Source organism: Lonchura striata, chromosome Z (genome assembly GCF_046129695.1).
Source record: "Lonchura striata isolate bLonStr1 chromosome Z, bLonStr1.mat, whole genome shotgun sequence".
Taxonomy (NCBI): Eukaryota; Metazoa; Chordata; class Aves; order Passeriformes; family Estrildidae; genus Lonchura; species Lonchura striata.
In genome coordinates this window covers 10,188,902-10,210,439 of record NC_134642.1, presented here as the reverse complement: position 1 = coordinate 10,210,439, position 21,538 = coordinate 10,188,902, and the positions used below count along the sequence as shown (strand labels likewise).

Below are 21,538 nucleotides of genomic sequence, written 5' to 3'. Positions count from 1 at the left end.
CATTTGGGTCCTAAATGTCAGCTCACAAGTTATTTCTTAAGGGCTTTTCAGTGCTCTCAAATGTCGGTCCAAAAATATGAGAAGACTTTGCTGATTTTTAGCTTAAAATATAGATAAAATTGTATTTCTAATTAAATAATAGAAATAATGTTTCCATGTGTAAATATATTTCATTATTTTATGGACTTCTGTGTTGACTAAATTCAGGTATCATACTCAGGGATTAAAATTTTACTACTGGCAGGTAGGTCCACTGAAATCAATGCAAGTTCATGCTTTGCCACAGTAAGAAAGTATTTTGATACAAAATGATAATTCCCAAAAGACATTTAGAGAAGGAACTTTCCTGATATGAAGACTACATTCTAGCACTTAAGACTCTAGATATTCAATTTAGCCAGAAGTCAGAGTGAATTCTTAATTAGGGTTGAAATGAACAGAATTTTTCTGCAAATACAGGAATGCAACAGAGTTTGGAATCTGGCCTTTGGGGTTGTTTATGTTTGTTTTTTTTTCTTTTTTTCTTCTTTTTTTTTTTTTTAAACAAAACCCAGTTTTCCTCAAAGAGGTTATAATTTGCTAATGTCTTTGAGATTGTGCAGTTCCTTTATATGCTCTGTTACTATGTAAAATGACCTGATAATATGCAGTGAAATGTAGTATGTATTATTCCAGGACAAACTCCCAGTCAACCTCTAGGGAACTCTGTTTGCCTTGGGGCAAGGTAATTTGGTTCATGCGGCCTCATTAAACTGTAACTTGCAAGATCATTTTTAATGGAAGATTTTCTTCAGAGGAAAATCCCACAAATGACTGAAAAGCTCAACTGAGCATTAATGGTGAGGTCTTGTAAAGATTTGTTTATGAGTTAGATGTTTAAGCAACTCACCAGTGAAAGCTGATTCTGGACAACCAACTGCGGAGAATACTGGCCTTCTGAGGTACTGGTATGAGATAAATTTTCTTCATGGATTTAATTCATTCCTCTGTTTCTTCTTCGGTTTTTATCGGACTCTGAAAGTGTGGCAGTTTAAAGAACACATGTAAACTAACAACAGAATATAAAAGAAAAAGAAATGAAACAGTGTTGGGTAAGCTTATTTTCATTTTATGCCATCTTCTTGATCCTGTCTGACAAGCCCATTTAAAATCTCCCATAGGATATAGACCACAAATTGTTAAAAAAAGTGTGCTGAGCTTTCCTATATGTTTATGAAAGTGCATATTGTGGAAAGAAGTGCGTGTTAATAGCACTGTTTTATATTTAATCTTCTTGACTCTTGTAGTAGTGATCTTTTATCAAAACAATCTTTTATTGTTCCCCAAAATCCTGAATGCTGTCAGATGATCTTGATGTGGTATGATGATTTTCCTCACTGAGATTTCTTATTTCTTTTATATTGTTTTCTTTTTTCTCTCTCTTTTTTTTTTTTTTTTTTTTTTTTTTTTAAATGGGAAAAAGAGTGAATGTTTATAGTTAGGGTTTTTTCAGCTGCTTTTTCCACTGTCTCTTCTCCAAAAAGTTCTTCTCAAAGTCTGGATAATTCAATGTGCATGTATTATTTTTTGAGTTATATACTTCCTGAATATTAAAAGTAAAAAGCAACAAGAAAACTACACTTTGCAGGCAGACTGACTTTTTTTTTCCCTGAGAGTTTACATGTTTGTTTAATAAAAAAGATTGGTCTCTATCTCTCTTCCAAACTTCAGTGTTATAACTCTATTTGTACCTTAACTAAGATTTTATTTGTTATGTTTATCTTTATTCTCCCACTCAAATGCAGAACTTTTTCCAGTCTAGTCTAAAACTGGAGCTGGCAGTCCCTTGCCTGCAAACACAAATTACAGTCAACAATTTGGTTTTCGGTCTGCAGCACTAATAAAAATACTAAGTTATTTGCCTTTGTTTGTAGGCACTTGTGCATGCAGATTATGCATCTAAAGCTATGCATAGAAGTGAATTGTAAGATAAAAGCTGACGTTCAGCCACAATCCTTTAAATTGCATGGAAGAGCCTGGCAGGGATACTGAAATTGAATCAATCCAATTGAGTTTGAAGCAAATGTTACTCATCCATCAGGAATATTATTCTGGGCTGAGCTCCAGTTCTACTGTGATGCTCTTCTAAAAATTACATAGGATTATTTGATGATCTTGCCTGGCTAGTGGCTCTGATTTAAACATTGCTCAGGAGTTCTAAACTGGTGTTACCATGTAGTGTCCCAGTCAACTCTTGTGTCCTGGTTTAGAGGAAATAGTGCCATCTAATGAAACTTCCTTTCCTTACCTAGGAATCACATCTTTCCTCCACAAGCTTCTAATCAGACATTGAATAGAGGGTACCTGATGAAGGAAGAAGCAATTGAAAGAAACCCAGTTACTCCTAATTTGCTTTGATAGCTCTGAAATCCCTACCAATGCACATTTCTTTTCCAAGCTGCTTGCTCCTTTGAAAGGACCAATCACTGAGTTTATTATAGAGTAACTCTTTGCATCAGATTGCTTAGATTCAATATTTTGTTGGAGAAAATAGAATTCCAAGAAGGGAACTACCATGTCCTTGAAAAGAAATATAATAATGAAAAATAAATGCTGTGAATCTTCTTTCTGAAGGTATACTCCAATAGTGAAGCAGCATTTGGGAAATGATTACCTGAAGAGGAATACAGCACTAACCAAAATGAAAATATTTGAATCTATTTCCCTGCTGATCTTGTTTCATAACTGTAATGTATTGTCCTGAAAGCTTATTGTAAAAAGGCAATATATTAGAAAATAACTTGCCAGACTAAAATTCCTCTATACCACATACATCTGCCTTAGTGAAAGGTGTGCTTTTGTGTTACAGATATGTAGGTATGAAACTTAATTTTCTTTTTTCTTTGTTTTTTTTTTTTTTTTTTTTTTTGGCAAACCTAAGCAGCATGCAACCAGCCTTTTTTAAAATTCGAGGAACTATTTGTAGGATTGAAGAGGAAATACTATAACAGTTAACTGAGTTGGAACCTTGCATCTCCTCTGAGCCCTTTGTCCAGGAAAAATATTTTTTGTATTCATAATCCCACCCAAATTAGCCTTGACTTTGCTATCTTCATTTTTCTTACTATTGAAAACAATTGTTGGTTTTTAATATGACTTTAACTGTTTGATCAAGGCCTACAAGAAGGTGAAAATATTTTATTGTTAAATAGTATTAAAAAGACATAAACTTCAAGAGAGCTGTGGTTTTGTGATTTATTTGTCATATGTGGAAATGTGTTTCTGGAATATCAGGAGTCTTTAAAATGTCAAGAGCAAAAATATAATTTCTTAAAAGTATATCAATATTTAAAAGATTTTTTTATTTGTGTGAGTATTTTTTCTTTTTGCCTCACTGGTTTAGAGGCCTTTCTTTTAGATATCTTTCCTAAAAAATCATGTAATAGCCTCCTGATATGACAAACATAATGGAAATTCTGTATAATTTGAGGATTGTCACCAAATAAAGACTTAAAAAGGTGTTTATTTTCATAATGATCCCTTAAAAAGTACTAACATATCAGTTTTTTGACAATAACAGAGCAGAATGACAACCATGTAGCCAAATAGATCCCTTTGGTTTTATTTCAACTGAACCTGCAAATTTACAGCTTTGCCATCTTTTCTTCTTGATACACATTGGTTTGATATAATTTGCAACTCCAGGCCAGTAAGGCTCACAGTGATTAATTTGGGTAGTGTGTAACTTCAGGGTACAGCCAGGTGTTGTAAATTATTAGACCCTTTGCCCATGGGAAATACAATGTTTTCATTCTGAGATGTACTGTACAAAATTATGCACTTTTGTTGCTCCATTATTAATTCACATTCCATCTGTTCTAAATGTGCTTGTACACAATACCTGCATTCTTTAAAAGCTTAACAGAGCATGTCACCCTAACTTAATGTACAAAAAAGAGAAAATTTCACACAGGATTTCCATATCAGTGTGCAATATACCTGCTGGATTCCCTAGTAGGTTTGATTTTTAACCTCCGTCCTTCTTCTGAGGTAAATATTTCACTGACTGATTTGCTTAACAACCATTTTTGTTGTATGCATTTTATTTTACTTGGCTAGCAATGACCTCCTGAGTTTTGTGTTTTATACATGTTATCAGTGGACTGTCAGAGGGCAGTTTGTTTTTTCAGCTTTAATGTAACTCTCTTCTTACAATTTTTTATATTCCTTGTTCTGGAAAAGTAAATTTTTAACCTGAGTGCTCTTCTATTCTAGTGTTCCTGGGGTCCACCTGACAGAGCCAGTGCTGGTGTGTAGTAATGCAGCTTACTTTTTATTGAGTTAGACTTTTTGATGTCTTATTTATGTTTAAGTTTTGAGCATTCTTAGAATTTATACTATCAGGTATGAGTCAGTAATTTTTTGGGCTTGAAACAAAAGCAATGAACACAAAACTCCCCATTTTGTATTGCACTTTGTGCAATTTTTTTCAGTGCACTAAAGTATGCGCTGAGTGAAATATTTATTGCTTTGATAGAAAATGAAGGAATTCCATGGAAATGAGAGGGTAGTAATGCAGAATTAAACTTCACAGAAGGACAGAAAAGCTCTACGTGGAGGACTGGAGAATGCGAGAAAGAGCAGAACAGGATTGCTAAGTAAAATTTGGATTATTTTAGAAAAAAAAATAATTCTACTTGTTTTATTCCATGTCCTTATGGCTCCTGCCTCTTAATTGTTCAGATAATTTTGTTAGCTTCCTTGAAATTCAGTTAACACCTTCCCCATACCACTTCACTTCCTAGCTGTACAGATCTTTTGTCTCTATGTAGCTATACTCACTGGTACACAAGTTTTGGAACAAAATATGAGTAGGTGTTTTGGGGCTGTTTATTTTTCCTTATAGTATATGGAAATATTTTTTGTAGCTTTTCCTAGAAATCTCTTGCTATTACAATATCCACACTCAGTTGTGTTGGCAGTTTCTGGGGTACAAATGACAGATTGAATAGTTAAAATCAACACTAAAAATTGAATTGGCTTATGTGTCAAAGCATCTGAAAGGTTTTTGAGCTATCATGTCTGCTGATATGGAACACTCTGTCATCTGAGCACTTCTAGACTGCAGCTGGTGGGGATACCCCTAGTAGGGCTGCTTGGTGAAATCAGATGTTTGAATATTTCTCCCTCTGTAACAGAAAATTTAGAAATATTAGCCACATTTTGATGACATATCACAGTGTGGGCTAAAGAACTGTCTCTGCTTTAACCTATTTTATTGTCTTTGTCGTATCAAGTAAACTCAGACAATATTTGTAGAGACATTTGGGCATAGTTGGTGGACTGTGCTAACACCTTTAATACATACTAGGGACTCCCTGGGCTGAATGTTTTTCTGTCTGTCCAGTCTATTTTTTTCTTAACTCACTATATATCACAGCTTGCTGTGGTATAAAACATTCCCCAATGCAGTAGACACTGAAAGAAACTAGGAGATTTATTTCAAATTTATTTTAGTATTCTCACACCTCCCCTATTGATGCTTTTAATACCAGGAATTCTTCCAGATGTTGACTTGTGAAGAACATCCTGATCTCTAATGAAAACTGAAGTCAAGAATGAGTAATACTTCTGCAGCTATCAATGACTTCTATAACAATTCCTTTATTGCTCCTTTCATATTTTGTGAAGTTATTTTCCCCATAATGTCTGTGAAGCTTCCTTCATCTGATATGCTACAAATCCTTTTGCTACTCATTTGTATACCTGCAGTAACTTCATTTGCTTTTTTGGGGTTTATCACAGCTCATGTTTCTTTCTAATTTTTTCATTTGAAGGTAAATACAATTTTATCTTTTAAAAAATATTTTGTTACTTCCTATTTGAACTTTATAAACTTGCACTTGTTTCTCTTTCTAGGACATACCATATTTACTTTCTCTAGGGTTACTTCATCCTGAACGTTGTGTCCTTCTTAAGCTCTCAGTTTTCTTCAATCCTTTAGATAAATTTTCTGTCAGAGGATGGAGATGACAAAAGAAGAGTCTTATGTACCACAGGATAGAGAATCAGATTTGATGATACACGGAGCGCTGCAGAGTCTTGTTTCAGTGTAGAAAAGGCTTGCTTTTTGTTAATCAACCAGCTCTTTAGTTGACTAAACTGACATAAATCTCTCCTAACTAAAAGCAAGAGCTTTTGACAATGTTAATTATATCAAATTGAATTTGCACCTGAAGTTATGAGAAAAAGCTTACCTTGCAGGTGATGTGGAAGTTACACTGAAACTGAATCTGAAATCACTTGGTATGTGATAACTTTGACCTTTAAGAAGATATTGGTGTAAAAATTAAAAAAAATCATTATATTTGATCAAGAAAGTGCAGGGAAAAAAGGCACTTTTTGCCTTTTTTTTTCCCAAAGAAAATGTTTTCCTATATCACCAGGTACTTGATTTTGTTTATGCAAGTAATTTGTTCTGTAAGAATATATTTCCTATCCTATCAAAATAAAGGGTATAATGTTTGCTCTTTTCTGTAACAGTTAGCTCAGTCTCCACTTTTCTGTTATTCTCTGGGTCTCAGTGTTTCATAGTCAGAGAATGAAATTCTGATCACTTGAAATCTATAAGTATATCTAAAAAATCTTAGCGTAACTCCAGGAAATGCACATTTTCTGAATATACATATTGAAAAATAGCCAATAGCTTAGATGTATAATTATATTTTGTTAAGTACTTCTGCAAACACAGATTAAGCTTTAGAACTTACCTGACATATTTTTTTCACATAAGCATTTTTTGGCACTATTTCAGGATAAAACAAGAATGGAATTTGATACTAGAGTGCCGTAAGAAAGGTATTCCTCAATCAAAATACCTCAAGAATGGCTTTGTAGACATCAATGCAAAGAACCTGGACACCCATGGAAAGAATCCTCAGCTCAAGAGTCATGCCTTGTCAGATGGAGTAAATAAAGAACAAGACAAGTTTATTTTTCAGCTTTCTGGAGAGCAGTGGACGGTAAATCTAATGGAAAATATGTTTCTCTTGGTGAAGAATTTGGGTGTCTTAGACTGTATGTTTTAATCCCACTCTTTTTATGGCAAGTGCATATGAAATTGAAGTTTTTGCACAGTGTTAGAAGTGACCAAAGTATTTTCTACCTCAGCCTGAACTAGTGGTTTAATTTTCAGGTATGAGTATTCTAAATTCTCTGCTGATACATGTAATTCATCTCTCTCAAAACTTTTGGTTTGGGCAATAATATTGCAACAAGGTATTTTCTCTAAAATTCCCCAGAGAATGAAGAGAGATGAAAATAATATTTTTTGGCTTATTGTTGTCTTCCACTAATCAGAGATCTGTATTATTGCTCTAGTGGTGTGATAACACTTTCTGTACTCTGTTTAAAACTAATATTAGCATTAATCCACAAGGGTCTTACTGAAAAAAGCACATTTGAGTTGCAGATGTGTTTGATGTGAAATAGCAACTTGCAGGTAAGATGTGAATTAGTGTTGGCTTGAAATTGAGCAAGTGGTGGGTTAGAGTTAGTCTAAAGATTTCTAGAAAGCTGTAATTGAGATGTAGTTGGAGAAACATTGCTTTATTAATGATAATGTGAAATTAAAATTTTGAATTTCATGTAGTATTGTCATTCAAAAAAATATGTCAAAACATTGATAGAAAACTAGAATTATTTTTTGATTGACCTGAAATGTAACTTTATCCTAGAATTAATCTTTAATCTAATGGTATTTTCTTTTTAATTTTTCATTTTTCTTTCTTGCTTTCATTTTCTTTGAATAAACATACAATATTTGATATTTCTGGTCTATAGAAAACCCTGGTTCCCATTCAGATCTACTAAAGGAAGCTCTTTCTTCAGCTGATACTAATCATTCACCTGGTAGGACTGGTTTTTGGGGAGCTATCACATCTCTTCTTTCAAGAACTTGGGATTTTGAAAGTGATGTTTAAGATGTATAGTCAAATACTGCATTCTTTTGGGTATTGTAAGCCTTAGAGGTACCTTAGGGGAAAAAAAAAGAGAGTGATTACAGCTCCTTAGATGCTGATATAGTAGCACCTGCAAATATCCTTAATGCATCAGGGTGTAGAAATTAAACTTTCCTGTTGCTTATTTCCTTTTGCAAAACCATTAAAATTTTGCTTTGCCACCATAAAATAAGCTTTACTTTAGGAGACAAAAGCAAATACACAGGTTTTGTTCTGTTTTCGAGCAAATTTAATTTTAAATTGATGTTCTGAAAAATCCAGTTTAAGAGAAATTGGTGTACTTTACATACTGTTATATTATGTCACCTTGAGCATGACATTCCTAACCACAATGGGTTTGATATCTTCTTATCAGATGCTCAATGCATCCATATCAAACAGCCATCAAGTCTCATTGTCCAGCTCTAGTCTAGCTAAAGTAGGTTTCCTGTTTCAATAACAAACTGGCATAGTTCAGATGTCTGCACACAAAAATACAATCCCAGCTGATTTATTTAGATCAGTACTCCACCAAAATTAAAAAAACACTTTCTAACAGCTGACAATTATTTTAAAATTGTGAAAACTCATTTGAGAAAATTCTGAAAGAAGTGTATATCCACTTACTGCAGAAATTTTTAAAAGTTTTTGTCCCTTCTATAAATCATACCACTTATTTTGCTTTTTAAAGTCTGAACTGTTGCTTCTGAAACAAAGAATCAGATGCTATAGTCTCTTCTCCTGTTACTTTATCACAAAATGAAAGTATTCACACTTAAGAAAAATGAATTTTCAGACTATAAAAACAATGCTGCACAGTCTGACAACTTGCACATGAACAAAATCTGTGGACATATGACAGTTTTCTCAGAGAAGTCTGTAGCTGAGAGCTGTGGTGTCAATTGTGGTTTAGTTTTTTTTTTATGTGTTTTGCGCACAAATACACCTATGAGTTGAAAGTTTCGGTGATTAAGCACTCAGGGACTTGGAGAAGTCAGAGTTGGGATTACCTGTGCAGATTTATGGGCACATAACAAGCTGGATTTGCTGTTGACTGGCCACTTACCGTTGGCAGCAGCAAATAGCACGGTCCTGTAAAGTATCCATTTGGGGATGAGCTGCTGAATCTTCTATCTTCCTTTTAGCTGATAAGTATTTCTATTATGTTTCCCCTTTTCTCTCATCTATGAAGCAGTAATATATCCTCTAGGCAGTTGATAGCTAAATCTGAGCAGGTTGTTGGTGTGACTTAGAGGTTTAATTTTGAGAACAAGGCTTGGTTCTGAGCTATACCATTTCTTTTTATGGATGCTGGGAAGCTAAGTCACACAGAGGAGTAATCCCCACCATAGGGATGTGGCTTTAACACATCCTTTTCATAGGGATCAATGTCAGAGTGCTCAGGGTGTCTAGATGGTAAAAATATATCCTGGTTAGAAAGAAGCTGCTACTTTGTGCTCCATATTCATAACAGCATCTGGGTTACTGATTCTTCATTGTTGACTAGGAGGTTAAAAAAGGGATTTGTAAAACACTGTATAATGGAATCATAGAATTGCTAAGGCTGGAGAAGACCCTTAAGTTCATTCAGACAAACTATTAACCAAGCAGTTGAGGGATGTATTCATTGTCTTTGGTCATTCTTCAGCAGAAGCCCCATGAGGCTATCTGGCACCTGCAGAACATGTTCTCTCCTTATCTCTGAGGATACCCTGCATAGCCAGAGTACTATATTCACCCAGCCATGAGAGTTTGGGATAACTTGGGTAAATATTTTGAAAATAATCTGGATCGTGCCTTTTTGAAAATAATGTCAGACCCTCTTCTAAGAACCTTAGTAAAGGTGAAAATCAGAGCAGATCACATCTTTTGAATTCCTGTAAGGAATTCCTTCCTTTGAGACTTTCTGCCACTTTTTTCCCCACCTCTCAAATATCATTGATATGATAACGTATTTTTATTAGGTGGAGACCCACTGTTCCTTGTAAAATATTTATTTTAACACATCTGAGAAAAGCTAGAGATCTTTGACAGCAACAAAATAGTAAGGGAAAGAAGGTTAACAATTTTGTAATAATTAGCCATTAACACCTTCTGATATATTTCCATTTTTAGTGTTCACAACTATGGGCCTCCTTAAAGGCATATATTTCTGTGAAGAAAATGGAGTGAGTGATTTATGAATTTAAAGCCAAGGAATTATGACACAGTGTTAAAGTAGATAAGGGAGCAGTGAAGCTTGTGCTTTTAACAAAGCTAGAATGACAGTGAGATCAGTGAAAAGAGACTGGAAATAAGAAGAATCAAATACAAATCATGTTTTCTTAGAAGAAAGAATAACAGTCTAAAATATGATACAGCTAGCACTGGACTTGCCTTGCAAGGGATAAGTACAGAAATGAAAACTGTTTTGATTCCAGGAAAACAAAAGGAGAAAATGTTAGATTGCAAGAGTGAATGGCACAGTGTTCTGTTTAGCTCACATGAAAGTAAAACTTAAACAAAAAATATTAGGTTAGGCAAGTAGGCACAAAGTAGTAGCTAAAGAGACTTGAACCTAATTTAACAGTATATGAATTCTGAAAAAATTGTTTTCTCTTTATGCAGATCCTTATTCAAATCCCTCTGAATCTGAAAGACATTTTGTAACTTGGGTTGTGGTTTAACCATGCCTGTCCATGTAGTTAGCTTCAGCCTATGGGCAGTGGTTGATAGCTACATTTATGACATAACATTTATACCTTTGTCAGTCAAAGCTCCATCTGGCTGGGGCTGTTTGACAATAACCTTAAGGTTCAGGGGTCCTTGTCTCCCTTTTACATGCTGGACAAATATTTTAGGCTGGACACTAGGGAAACATTCTTCACAGGAAGAGTGATTGGGCATTGGAATGGGTTGCCCCGGAAATTTGTGGAATCACTGTCCCTGAAGGTATTTAAGAAAAGCGTGGATGTGGCACTTGGTACCATGGTTTGAAAAGGTGGTGTTAGGCATAGCCTGGACTCAATGGGCTCAAAGGTCTTTTCCAAGCCAGTTAATTCTGTGATTCTGTGGTTCTGTGTCTCAACTGTCTACCTCCCATGGGTGTGCATTTCTACCAGCTGGGGATAGTAATGAATCAGTATTTGCAATTAGGAAAGAAAAGAACATACTGTAAAAAATGGTCTGGTTTCATCATCACAGAATCACAATCTGATATTGTGAATGAAATTGGATGGGTTTTCTATTCTTTTTCTCTTTTAATAAAAAAGGGGCAGAATCCAGTTATATTGCCCCAGCAGTGAGTCTCCTAAATCTTCCTGTGTTTGCAAAACACTTGGGACTTCGAAAGCATGAGAATGGTGTGTTCTGCTGCAAGTAATTTCAGGTTTCCAAGGTGTGTTTCAGAAAAATAAAGTTATTTTTTGGGAGTTTTACAGGCAAACACACTGTGAAATATGTATATATATATATAGATTATGGACCTTTGAATTTTGTGTTTGAATTGAATGCCTAGGGAAAAAAAGCCCAATTGATGCAACACTTGAGAACCTCTGTACGCATAAACATGTATCTACTCAATTAAATTAGTTCTTCAGAGAAACAGCACCATTAGAACTAGAAACTGAGGCAAAATAATGCCATGAATATTCATACAAACTTTTAAATTAAATCACTTTAACTCTGTTTTTCCCCTCTGAGTGTTTACTTTCTGCTATTAATTAATGAATGTTTATTCTCTAGTGAATCAGTGAATTTTAAATATTTTTCACAAAACATTCAGGATAAACAAATTTTTAAATGTTATGTTATCAATATTGGCAGAGGAAAGCTGATGATGCTCCTCAAATAGAGTAGAACTGCTCTTGGCTATGCTGCTTTTCCTAAGTAGAGGATTTGGATGCATACCTACTTTAAAAAACTTTAATGTCAGATGTGCAAGTAAGTAAGTGGTGGTAAAATTCTTTACTCATAAATCATTATTTTCTTGTATTTAATTTCCTCACAAAACAAGGCATCAAATTACTACTTTTGTATTTATTCTTATAATATAATATGTATTTTCACTGAGAACAGAAAATTTCTATTTGTTATTCCCAACTGTTTCTTACACTGATGTATTTATTTCCTACAAAGGGTCAAAAAGCATTGCTGCATTGAATGGACAGGGAAAATCTTTCTTCCACTTATATAAATTCCAGAGATTTCCACAGAGATTTCCCCTGAGGGGAAAGAAAAAAAACAAACAAACCGAAAAAGACATTCCTGACTCAGTCATGACCACATTTATTATTAAAGGTGGTTCCACTACATACTATATTTCATAGAATCATAAAATCAGTAAGGTTTGAAAAGACATCTACGTTCATTGATTCCAGCCATTAACCTAACACTGCCAAGTCCAGTGACTAACCAGTGACTCAAAATGCCTGGGGAATGTATAGCCTGGTGGCACTGCTGGGGTGTAATCCCTCTTTGCTCCTGGGCTCCAGTCAGCCAGGAGCTGGAGTGCAAGAGGCATGGGAGAGGCTACGGGCAGGTCTCTGCTTGGCCCATAGAAGAGGAGCATGGGGGCCGTCCTGTTCTGTCTGTTGGCGTAAGCCTTGCTTCCTCTCCTCTTTCTCTCATGAAGCAACAGTGAGCACAAGTGATCAGGGCTGGCAAATCATCCTGTTTGATTGACATGCCCACAAAAAAGCCCCCCACGCTGCTCCCTTGGGACTGTGATGTCCCACCACAGATTTGTAAATGCTCATGGCTGAAAGGAATGACGAAAGTCAGAGGATCCCAAAAAGCTCACTGTTTTATCAGTAAATTACTGTTACAATTTGATATTAAATTTCTCTGCTGAAATGAAGGTGCAAATTAGACCAAATGCTGGTAGGACACCAATTTTACTTTGTGTGACAACTTTATTAAAAGTATGGGGGGAAAAAAGGCTGAGGTGGGGAGGAGGCAGAATGAGATAAAGAGGATATAGTTCAAGCAGAAGATAGCTACCAGTGGGGGCTTGTTTAAAGTATATGCTGCAAATGTTATTAAGCCTTGCCTTACTTAAATTTTGATTGATAGTCATAGTGTTTGGTCATGTCTTCATCCATGGTGATGATGCAAACATACCATACAGAGGGAGAAGATAAGGATGAAGCTGAAGCACAATGCAATAAATCATGTATGAAACAATTGCCATTCCAATTATTTAGAAAAAAAATCCTGATAACAACATCATTCCAAATTCCAAATGTTACTGCAAACATCATTGCAGCAACCATGAGCTCACCCAAAGGAGTTCTGATGATCAGAGTGTAGACATCAACCATGAGGTCTACATGGGGCTCCAACCATTAAACCAGTCATTTGGCTTCATGGATTGAAACAATTGTGCAGTTTAGCCAGTTATTTCTTTCATCTTAGCTCACACTTCCTTAATGGAAGTGGAGGCATAATGAATGGCTATACAACATTCCGTGTTGGCTAAATTGAGCATTCCACATACATATTGTTCTTTAAGTAATTGGTCTTGTAAAGCCTATTTTGATATCTGTTGGACTTGCAATTTCAGTTCTCCAGAGGAGTACTTTGTCAATTGCTTAATGTATGCATTTGCCATGTTATGTTTTCTACTGCCCTTGATGTGGTCTGATAACTATATAAGGTGTATCTTAAATCTCAAAGCTAAACCAAATGGTACAAGACAGTTCCTCATCTTGCAAATCCGGGTGTCATTATAGTCCAACAAATATATTTAGGGACACTATGGAAGCAAAATAATCTTTAACAGGCAGTGGGTGTCAGGGGTTGCACAAATACTGCCTGTTTGATATGGGTCCAGCGCATTTTGATTTCCAGGAACTGGGCCCAAAGTCAAGCCACAGGGTGAAAAACTCCCAAATTAGGCCTGTGGAGAATGTGCTTGGGAGTAGGTTCATCCTTCAGTGCTTTGTCAAAGGGTACCATATTGGGATAGAAGTGCAGAGATGACAGGCTATAGGCAGAGCTTCTTATGTAGCCTTGCTCCTATTTTATTTGTGGCACACTTACTTGCTACACTGAGGTTAACATCTCAGTGGGAACATAAACAAGACCTCCCTTCCCAAGATTTTTTTCTCTGAAGCGGGATACTGAATTTTATCCTCTGGGATCTTTAACCCTACATTTTCAAGGCTCTCAATAACATAATTTTGAATATTTCCCACTTTATCTGTGTCTGGACCCCTAATCAATACATCATCTATATATTATTATCCCCTCATCTACTAGAACTGTAGATAATTTTTGGGCTAGGGTAAAATGTGCTAGCATGGAGGAGTCCTAGTCTCTCTGCAGTATTTGGTGAAAGTGTATTGCTTCTCCTTTCATGTGAAAGCAAAACAATTCCAATGGCTTTCCTGAAATGAAACCATAAAGTACATATATTTCACACTGGTGGTAGCTAAACTTGGATGAGCTTCCTGTATTATGGCAATTAACTTAGCAATATTAGGCACTACTGCTGTTGAAGGTGCAGCATTAGCATTTAATTTTCCATAATCCATGGTCAATCCCCATTTTCTGTTTGGCTTTTTAACTGGCCAAACAGAATAATTACAAGGAGGAAGCAATTATCTCCTTTTCCCACAAGGCTTATATCACATGGGAAATTCCCTCTGGACTTGACTGGAGGTATTTTTATAGAGAGGTTTTCCTGCCCTGAAGACAGGTGTCTCACTTGCGCACATTTGTCGTCATGAACAGTCCATTCTTCTAGATGTTTCTGGAAATGTATTTCTTGGAGGCCTTTTGGGGTTTTGGGTGGCCTTAATATCTCCCTACAGTCAAATGCTGCATCTTGGCCTTGTTTGTGTGCTTAGGTGCTACTGCACTGTGCTTATCTCTGGAAGCTACAACAAGCATGTTTGTCCTGGAAAAGCACTGCTCTACCTGGGCCAGCACAACCTACTGCCTGGCTGCCTTCTCCAGCCACATTTTCTTCTTTCCCACGGCATGTAATTACAAAAGAGCCTTGGTTATTATCAACAATTCTTGTCTTTTATTACCAAAATACTTGGCTGGATCCTCAGCTATCCATCTGTATATTGTTGTTTGAGACATACATATTAGCCCTTTACCTTCTGTGATCTTACAGGGATTCTGCACAGGCTTAGGGCCAGCTGCCATCCACCTGATGCTGGCAGAGGGACATTATAGCTCTGGCTGTTCTGTGATGCCAGGGCACCTGAACAATTTGCACAGAGCACTAAGTGTCCTTCTGAAAAGGGAGGCCTGTTGCATGCGGATAGCTGTAGGTGCAGACATGCGTAGGATATGCTCAAATGACTTCCTAGTTCATGCCACCAACTCTTCCTCCCAGAAAGTGTTTTCATTGGAAGGGATTCTTTCCCTCATGTCCCACATGTCATTGCCTTCAAGGTTGAAAAAACATTCTTCCTCGCAATCCATGTCTTCATCCAAGCCAGACAGCAGATCCAGGCCATAGGAAGGCCTGTTATGGACCCACCTCGGCAGATCCAATTTGGTGCTTGTGGGTGTGGGTAGTTGGCTATTCCAGTGCTCTTCCTTTGCCTCATGTGAAAAGGGCATGGAAAGACTCTCTTCCTCAGTACTCCAATTTTTGTCTGTTCTGTCCTCTTCCTGGGACAGCTCATGTTCTCTGTTATCTTCCAAGTATTTCTCCCTCTCAGCTATGGCCTCTGCCCCCATTGCTGTTGCTGACAGAGGTGCCCCTTGCTGCCTGCTGAGGACATGGTCTTCCCCTGGCTTGATGTGGAGGAGCTGGGGCATGACCAGCAGGGCCTGCGGATTGCAGATTCCTGACTCTCTCTGTCTGCTGCTCTGGATGGTGCTGTACATACCCATCATTTCAGCCATCCAGGGGGGCTCATAAAACAGGGTCCAAATTGGGCTCATTTCTCTACTGCTTAGAGGTGGGCTACTGAGGTGGGATACTCCATTCTTAAAACCTCAGTATTCTGACCATGCCTGATGTGTGAGGGGCGGGGGAGGCTTCTCTTTTTTGGTTTTGTGATGCAGGGAGGCCACAATGGCGACAGGGAAAACAGACGAGATGGGTCTATGTTGTTTAGCTGGGGAGTCCATTTTATTCCCCATATGCCAAGGGGAGCAGAGGGGCAGAAGTCTGGGAGCCTGGGCAAAGCCCAGAGAGCCCAGAGCCGAGAGCAGAGAGATCAGACCCAGGGCCATGGGGTTTTATCAGGTGTCCTATGGGAGGACTCTTAAAATCAGATTACAGCCTCCTCAGAGCAGGAAGGCTCCACATATGGCTGCATGTAGCCCACCTGTGGGCAGGAGGAGGAAGATGAAGAGGAGGAAGAGGAGGAGGAGGAGGAGGAGGAGGAGGAAAAGGAGTTGGTGGTCCCATCCCCCCAGTCCTTCACCCTCTGCCTCTTTGGCAGCCTCTGCCACTGAGGCATCCAGGAGAGATGTTACCTCCTGAGAAAAGTGCTCTCCTGCGACTGGGCACTCCAGGTTTCAGGGCTCTTTAAGTAACCTCAGGGTCAGGGTGTGGCCCTGTGTAACACTGGTCTCTAGGTGTTGGAATCTGTGATATTTAAATGATCCCGAGATTGTAGAAAGTCTCTGTCTTTCAGCCCCGTTGCCAAAGAAGAAGCCATAATTCATCTGTGCTGTTTTCAAGGTTTATTCTTGCTTATCTCTAACATGTTCTGCCCTGCCACAGGTCTGTCCTGCAGGGCAGCGTGCGGGGCTCTGCCCTCAGTGGGATGTTACAAACATTATATACCAGAAACTATGTGTGCTATATTTACAGTAATGTGCCAATATCTATCACCTGTGTGATAGATAGACAGTGTGTCCCCAGCCTACACTGTCAATAGAAAAATGCCAACACTACAGTGAAACATGGAGGCCATGAAGAAGAAGAAAAAGGACAAGGCATGCCCAATTTCCTCCATCTTGCCCCCTTTGAACCCTTTATCTAGAATCCTAAAATTCTACTTTTGCACCTGTGCCACACTTATTATTACTTATATCAAACACTCAGAGCTTATAATTCATCCTGTAAGATTGAAAACTCTTTTTCCATGGACAGAGATCAGAGATCTCTGCATAAGGCAGACCCTGCACACTCCACGCAGAAGCTCCAGCTGACCTAAACCATCCTCTCCCTCACAGCCCCAGTGCCTGTGGCCCTGCTGAGCTCAGCCCTGCCTCCCTTCAGCTGCTTGGGGTGCCATCACCCCAGGCAGCCAGTGGTTGGGGAGTGATGTCCAAATGTCAGAAGGATAAACTACTTGTTCAATTGCCCTGTTAATGTTTAGAGCTTGCCACTCAGCAACCCTTTCTGTGCAGAACTGTAAATTAATCAAAGAGTGCTTGTGTGAACTTGCCTTTTACACACTGGGTTAAAGAAAACATACAATTGTTTTGGGACAACAGGAAGGACATGAGGACAGTGCCTGTGTGTGCTGGGGACCTGTGGCAGGGAGTGCCTGGAACTGGCTTCAAATTTTTTTAGACAAGTGGAAGATTTGGATCCAAAATTTTATTTTGGCCCATTACAGATAAAAGTATAGAGCTGGAAAATAAGCCAAACTTAAACTTCTTAGGGCTTTGATGACAATTTTAGTTCAAGCTCATGTCTAGCAGGTGAATTCTCTCCTAATTAGAGATATTATAATCAGCAATGGTTGTATATTTGTTATTTATTTCCTTTTAAAACTTTTTTCTCTTTCAAAAATCAAACAAGTTTGAGGTATTGTTTTGTGTAAAAGGCAAAAGACTGGCTATCCTCCCAGTGTCAGTCTTCATGCAGCAATTTATCAGCAGGCTGCCAGCTTTAGCATGGCAGCAGAAGATTACAAAAGAAAACAAGAGAATCAGAGAGTAAAGCAAACATAAAGCTTGTGGAAGTTTCAGTTCCCATTCTTATCTTGTTTGTAATGAAGCAAAATATCACATCAGTTAATGTTTCAGTGACACAAACATAAATGCATTTTAAAATGGAAAATATTGAAAAAGCACATTTTTCACAGTTGCAAAGTATTTGCATTCTTGCATTATATGATATAAAGAAATGTTTGCAAGAAAGGAAAGCAAGTTGGCAGATGGTAGAAGAATGGAATGTACTTCCATTCTTTTGTAGTCGTGTCTAAATATATTTCTGTTGCTGCACAGGAATATCACAGGTGCTCTAAACAAGTTTTAACACAGACATAATGATTTTAAAAAAAATATACATTAATAATAAACAAATATTTTTTGTATTTGGGCTTAATTTTTCTAAAATGGTGAATGAGCTTGATCTTGATCTGGTAGAGAGCCTTGCATGCTGCATTGTTTTCAATGTATCAAGGAGAATTATTTCTTCTCCACTCAGTGTGGGAAAAGAGCATGGCTATTGGCTTCAGAGGAGAAAGGGCTGTGTTTGCCACTAATGACCTGGAGATGGTGTGTTGTGGAAATAAAGCTCAAAAAAAAACATTAGGTCAATAGAAAAGCAGAGACTGACCTGCACTGTGGAGAAATAGAGTGGAAAATAGTGTCTGTTAATATAGACATCTTTTCCCCTCCAATAAGATTATTCATCTCTCTCTCTCTGGTTCTTCCCTACAGAGATATCTATAACACTCTAGCTAAATACTATCCCCTCTGTGCTGAATTTTCCACTCTTTAAAGATAGGAAAGAGAGTGCTAATTGTATTTGCTGTTGTCCTCTCTTATTTTATTTTGCTGCAAAGAATGTGCAGCACTGAAGATGAGAAATAGTAACTAATTCCACAAAGTTGGAGAGATTTCTCACTACCAGCCCTGAGGCATTTGAGGAATTTTATTTTTTAATCGTCATAAACTGACAAATATAGAAGATATATCACAATGCAATACATGCATACACCTAATCGGAAAGAGAAGTAAGAAATGAAATTATCTGTATCAAATATGGAAGGGAAGGTAGCAAGGCAGAACAATAAAGCATAGATTTTATGTTTGCATATGTAAATTTGAAATGAACTGAAATGAGAAGCAATAACAACAAAAAAATGTTTTCTGGTCAAGTCCACTATATCTATAATTAGTTAGATGTTTAAATTTAATTAAGAGTTAAGTAGCACTATTGCTAATCCAGAAGCTCAGCATTAATAAAAAAAATTCAAATGCATAATTCCTACAAATGTCTTGGGAGATCTATGAAATCTAGGAAAAAAAAAAAAAAGGGAAATATAATTTCAATAAAAAAACCCAGTAATTCCTACTGTGTCATATTTTTCATGCATGGGAAACAAATCTGAAAATTATAAAATAATCAAAAGTTGAAACTCTCACATCTTACAAAGCAAAGGTAGTGGCAGAACCTCTTCCAGATTCTTTATTCCACATGTTACCAGTGTACAGTGTTATAAAACCTAGGACAGACTGGTTAATAATGAGATACTTAAGAAAGTGGAGTTTAAATGATCTGACCTTCAACTCTTTAAATTTATTTTTGTCTGTTTCTAGCTCAAAGGATTTGGTGACATAATTCAAACAAAGACATGTACATTTGAAGTGAATGCCAATTAATTAAAGAAATTTTGTAAAAATGGAAGGCTTTATAAATTTAAGTTTCATCATGTATTGAAGACTTTTGTTAAACAGAATAATCTGAGAATAACTCAGAAATTACAGGAAATTTAAAAATTATTTTGAATTTTGAAAGCAAAGTATTCTGCATGACTAGATAAAAAATTACTTGCAAATGTGGGCTGATTTAAAATTCAATTTTGTTTTATGATTTTAAAATAAATTTTATTCTTTCAAAGGAAATCCTCTAAATTTTTTTGAACATTGCTGCAATAACTTAGGAATTTAAGTCAGGTGATATATGTGTATAGTATTTGAAATGGTTTCTGTTCCCTCTTGGAAAACAAGTTTTGAAACATTGGCAGGCATTCAGAACAAAATGACACCTTCTTTTTTTTTAGCAAACCCTATTTAGATATTCTCTATGCACTCTTCTGTTCTGTGCTGTGTTTTACTACATCTTGATGTGTGAATTAAGGCACTGAAATGTGTTTTAAAGAAATTCTCCATCTGGAAAACAGAAATGTGTGAGACACCAAACAGATTGAGTTCTTCAGATAGGTTTCTGTTTTAGAGCTAATAATTGCATTAGGAGCTAAAAAAATGAATATGTGATGAAGACAGCTGCAGTGGTCCTTAAAAGCAGACAGCTTCTGTAAGGCTTTATCAAACTACTATTCTACATCAAGATAATTAAAGCAAAGTGCATTTTTCTCCCTATTTGAAAACAGAATAACAAAATTCTAAGTTCATGTTTTCTATTTATCTGTTCTTATTTCATTTACAGGAACTTCCAGATTCTCTGAAAGAGCAGACCTATCTGAAAGAATGGCATGTGTACAATACATTAATACAAACCATTCCTGCCTACCTGGCACTATTTCAAGATCTGAGAGTACTGGAATTGTCAAAAAATCAAATCAACAATCTTCCAGCAGAGATTGGTGAGTTGGTCCAAGATATTCAGATATTTATACTCATACCATTTAACTCTACTGCAGGGGAAATGAGCATCCATGGATATTCTTGTTAATCTATGGATAATTGTCTTCCTTGTTTACACTGAACAGTCCCCACTACATTTTTATATCTCTCTGGCTTTAATTATACTTGCCAAATTGTATTGAGAACCATGAATATAGTATGGGAAAAAGTTAGCACATTTTTGTTATCTGATTATAAGGCAATTATTGCTTGTATTCAAGTAGATGAAGAGTTGTTTCTGGGAACAGGTGGTGTTTTATATTCCTTACAGATAAAGAAAAATAGAAATATTACAGAATTTTAAGTCTCAAACAGGATTAATTGAAACAAAAGATTGTAGGGGAAAAGGAACAAAAAATACAACTCTGCAAAAAAGATGCATTTTATTTTTTTTTAAGAGTTCAGTAATTATCTTAATTTATTAAAGAGATATATCATAGTGTAATGGATTAATAGAAAAATTTGAATTGGAAGGGACCTTAAAGGTCTTCTAGTTCCAACCCCTCTGCTGTGGGCAGGGACACTTATTAGACCAGGCTGGTCAGAGCCCCTTCCAACCCAGCCTTAAATGTTTCCAGGGATGGTTCTTCCCCTACTTTTCTAGGCAGCCTGTACCAGTGCCTCAACACCCTTACAATGAAGAATTTCTTTGTGATATCTAATCTAAATGTACTCAACCTGATGTTATAAGTTTTAAAAAAAAATTCTCAATGCTTAAATAGTTTGCCACTTGCCATTTTAAGCTACATAACAATGATTCTAATGCTTACCTCTCCTATGGTTTTAGGTCTTACAATAGAAAAGCTTGTTTGACAGATTGTATTGGTACTGAGAGGGATTTACTGCTCTTACAAGGAAAAAATATAGCTGTAACAGGTAGCATGTTTGAGAGCTGAAGAAACTGGACCCATTATGGGCTTGCCAGTGTCGTGCTCATACACCTAGCTATCCTAATACCTCAGCCTTTGATTTTAAATACAGTAGATCTAAGCTTTTCCCATGAGTGTCATTCCTTATGTACACTAAGAGATAACAGCTTAAAGACTAAAGCCTCCATT

At 36.7% G+C, this 21,538-nt stretch overlaps 1 protein-coding gene across 1 annotated transcript in view; it reads left to right on the top strand.

The window, feature by feature from the left end:
- LRRC2 (leucine rich repeat containing 2) overlaps positions 1-21,538 on the top strand; it is a 75,581-nt gene that overhangs the window by 13,914 nt on the left and 40,129 nt on the right. The window contains exons 3-4 of the mRNA XM_021534705.2: positions 6,794-7,001; positions 20,284-20,440. Coding sequence (XP_021390380.2) covers positions 6,794-7,001; positions 20,284-20,440 — 365 coding nt within the window. The remainder of the gene's footprint in view (positions 1-6,793; positions 7,002-20,283; positions 20,441-21,538) is intronic.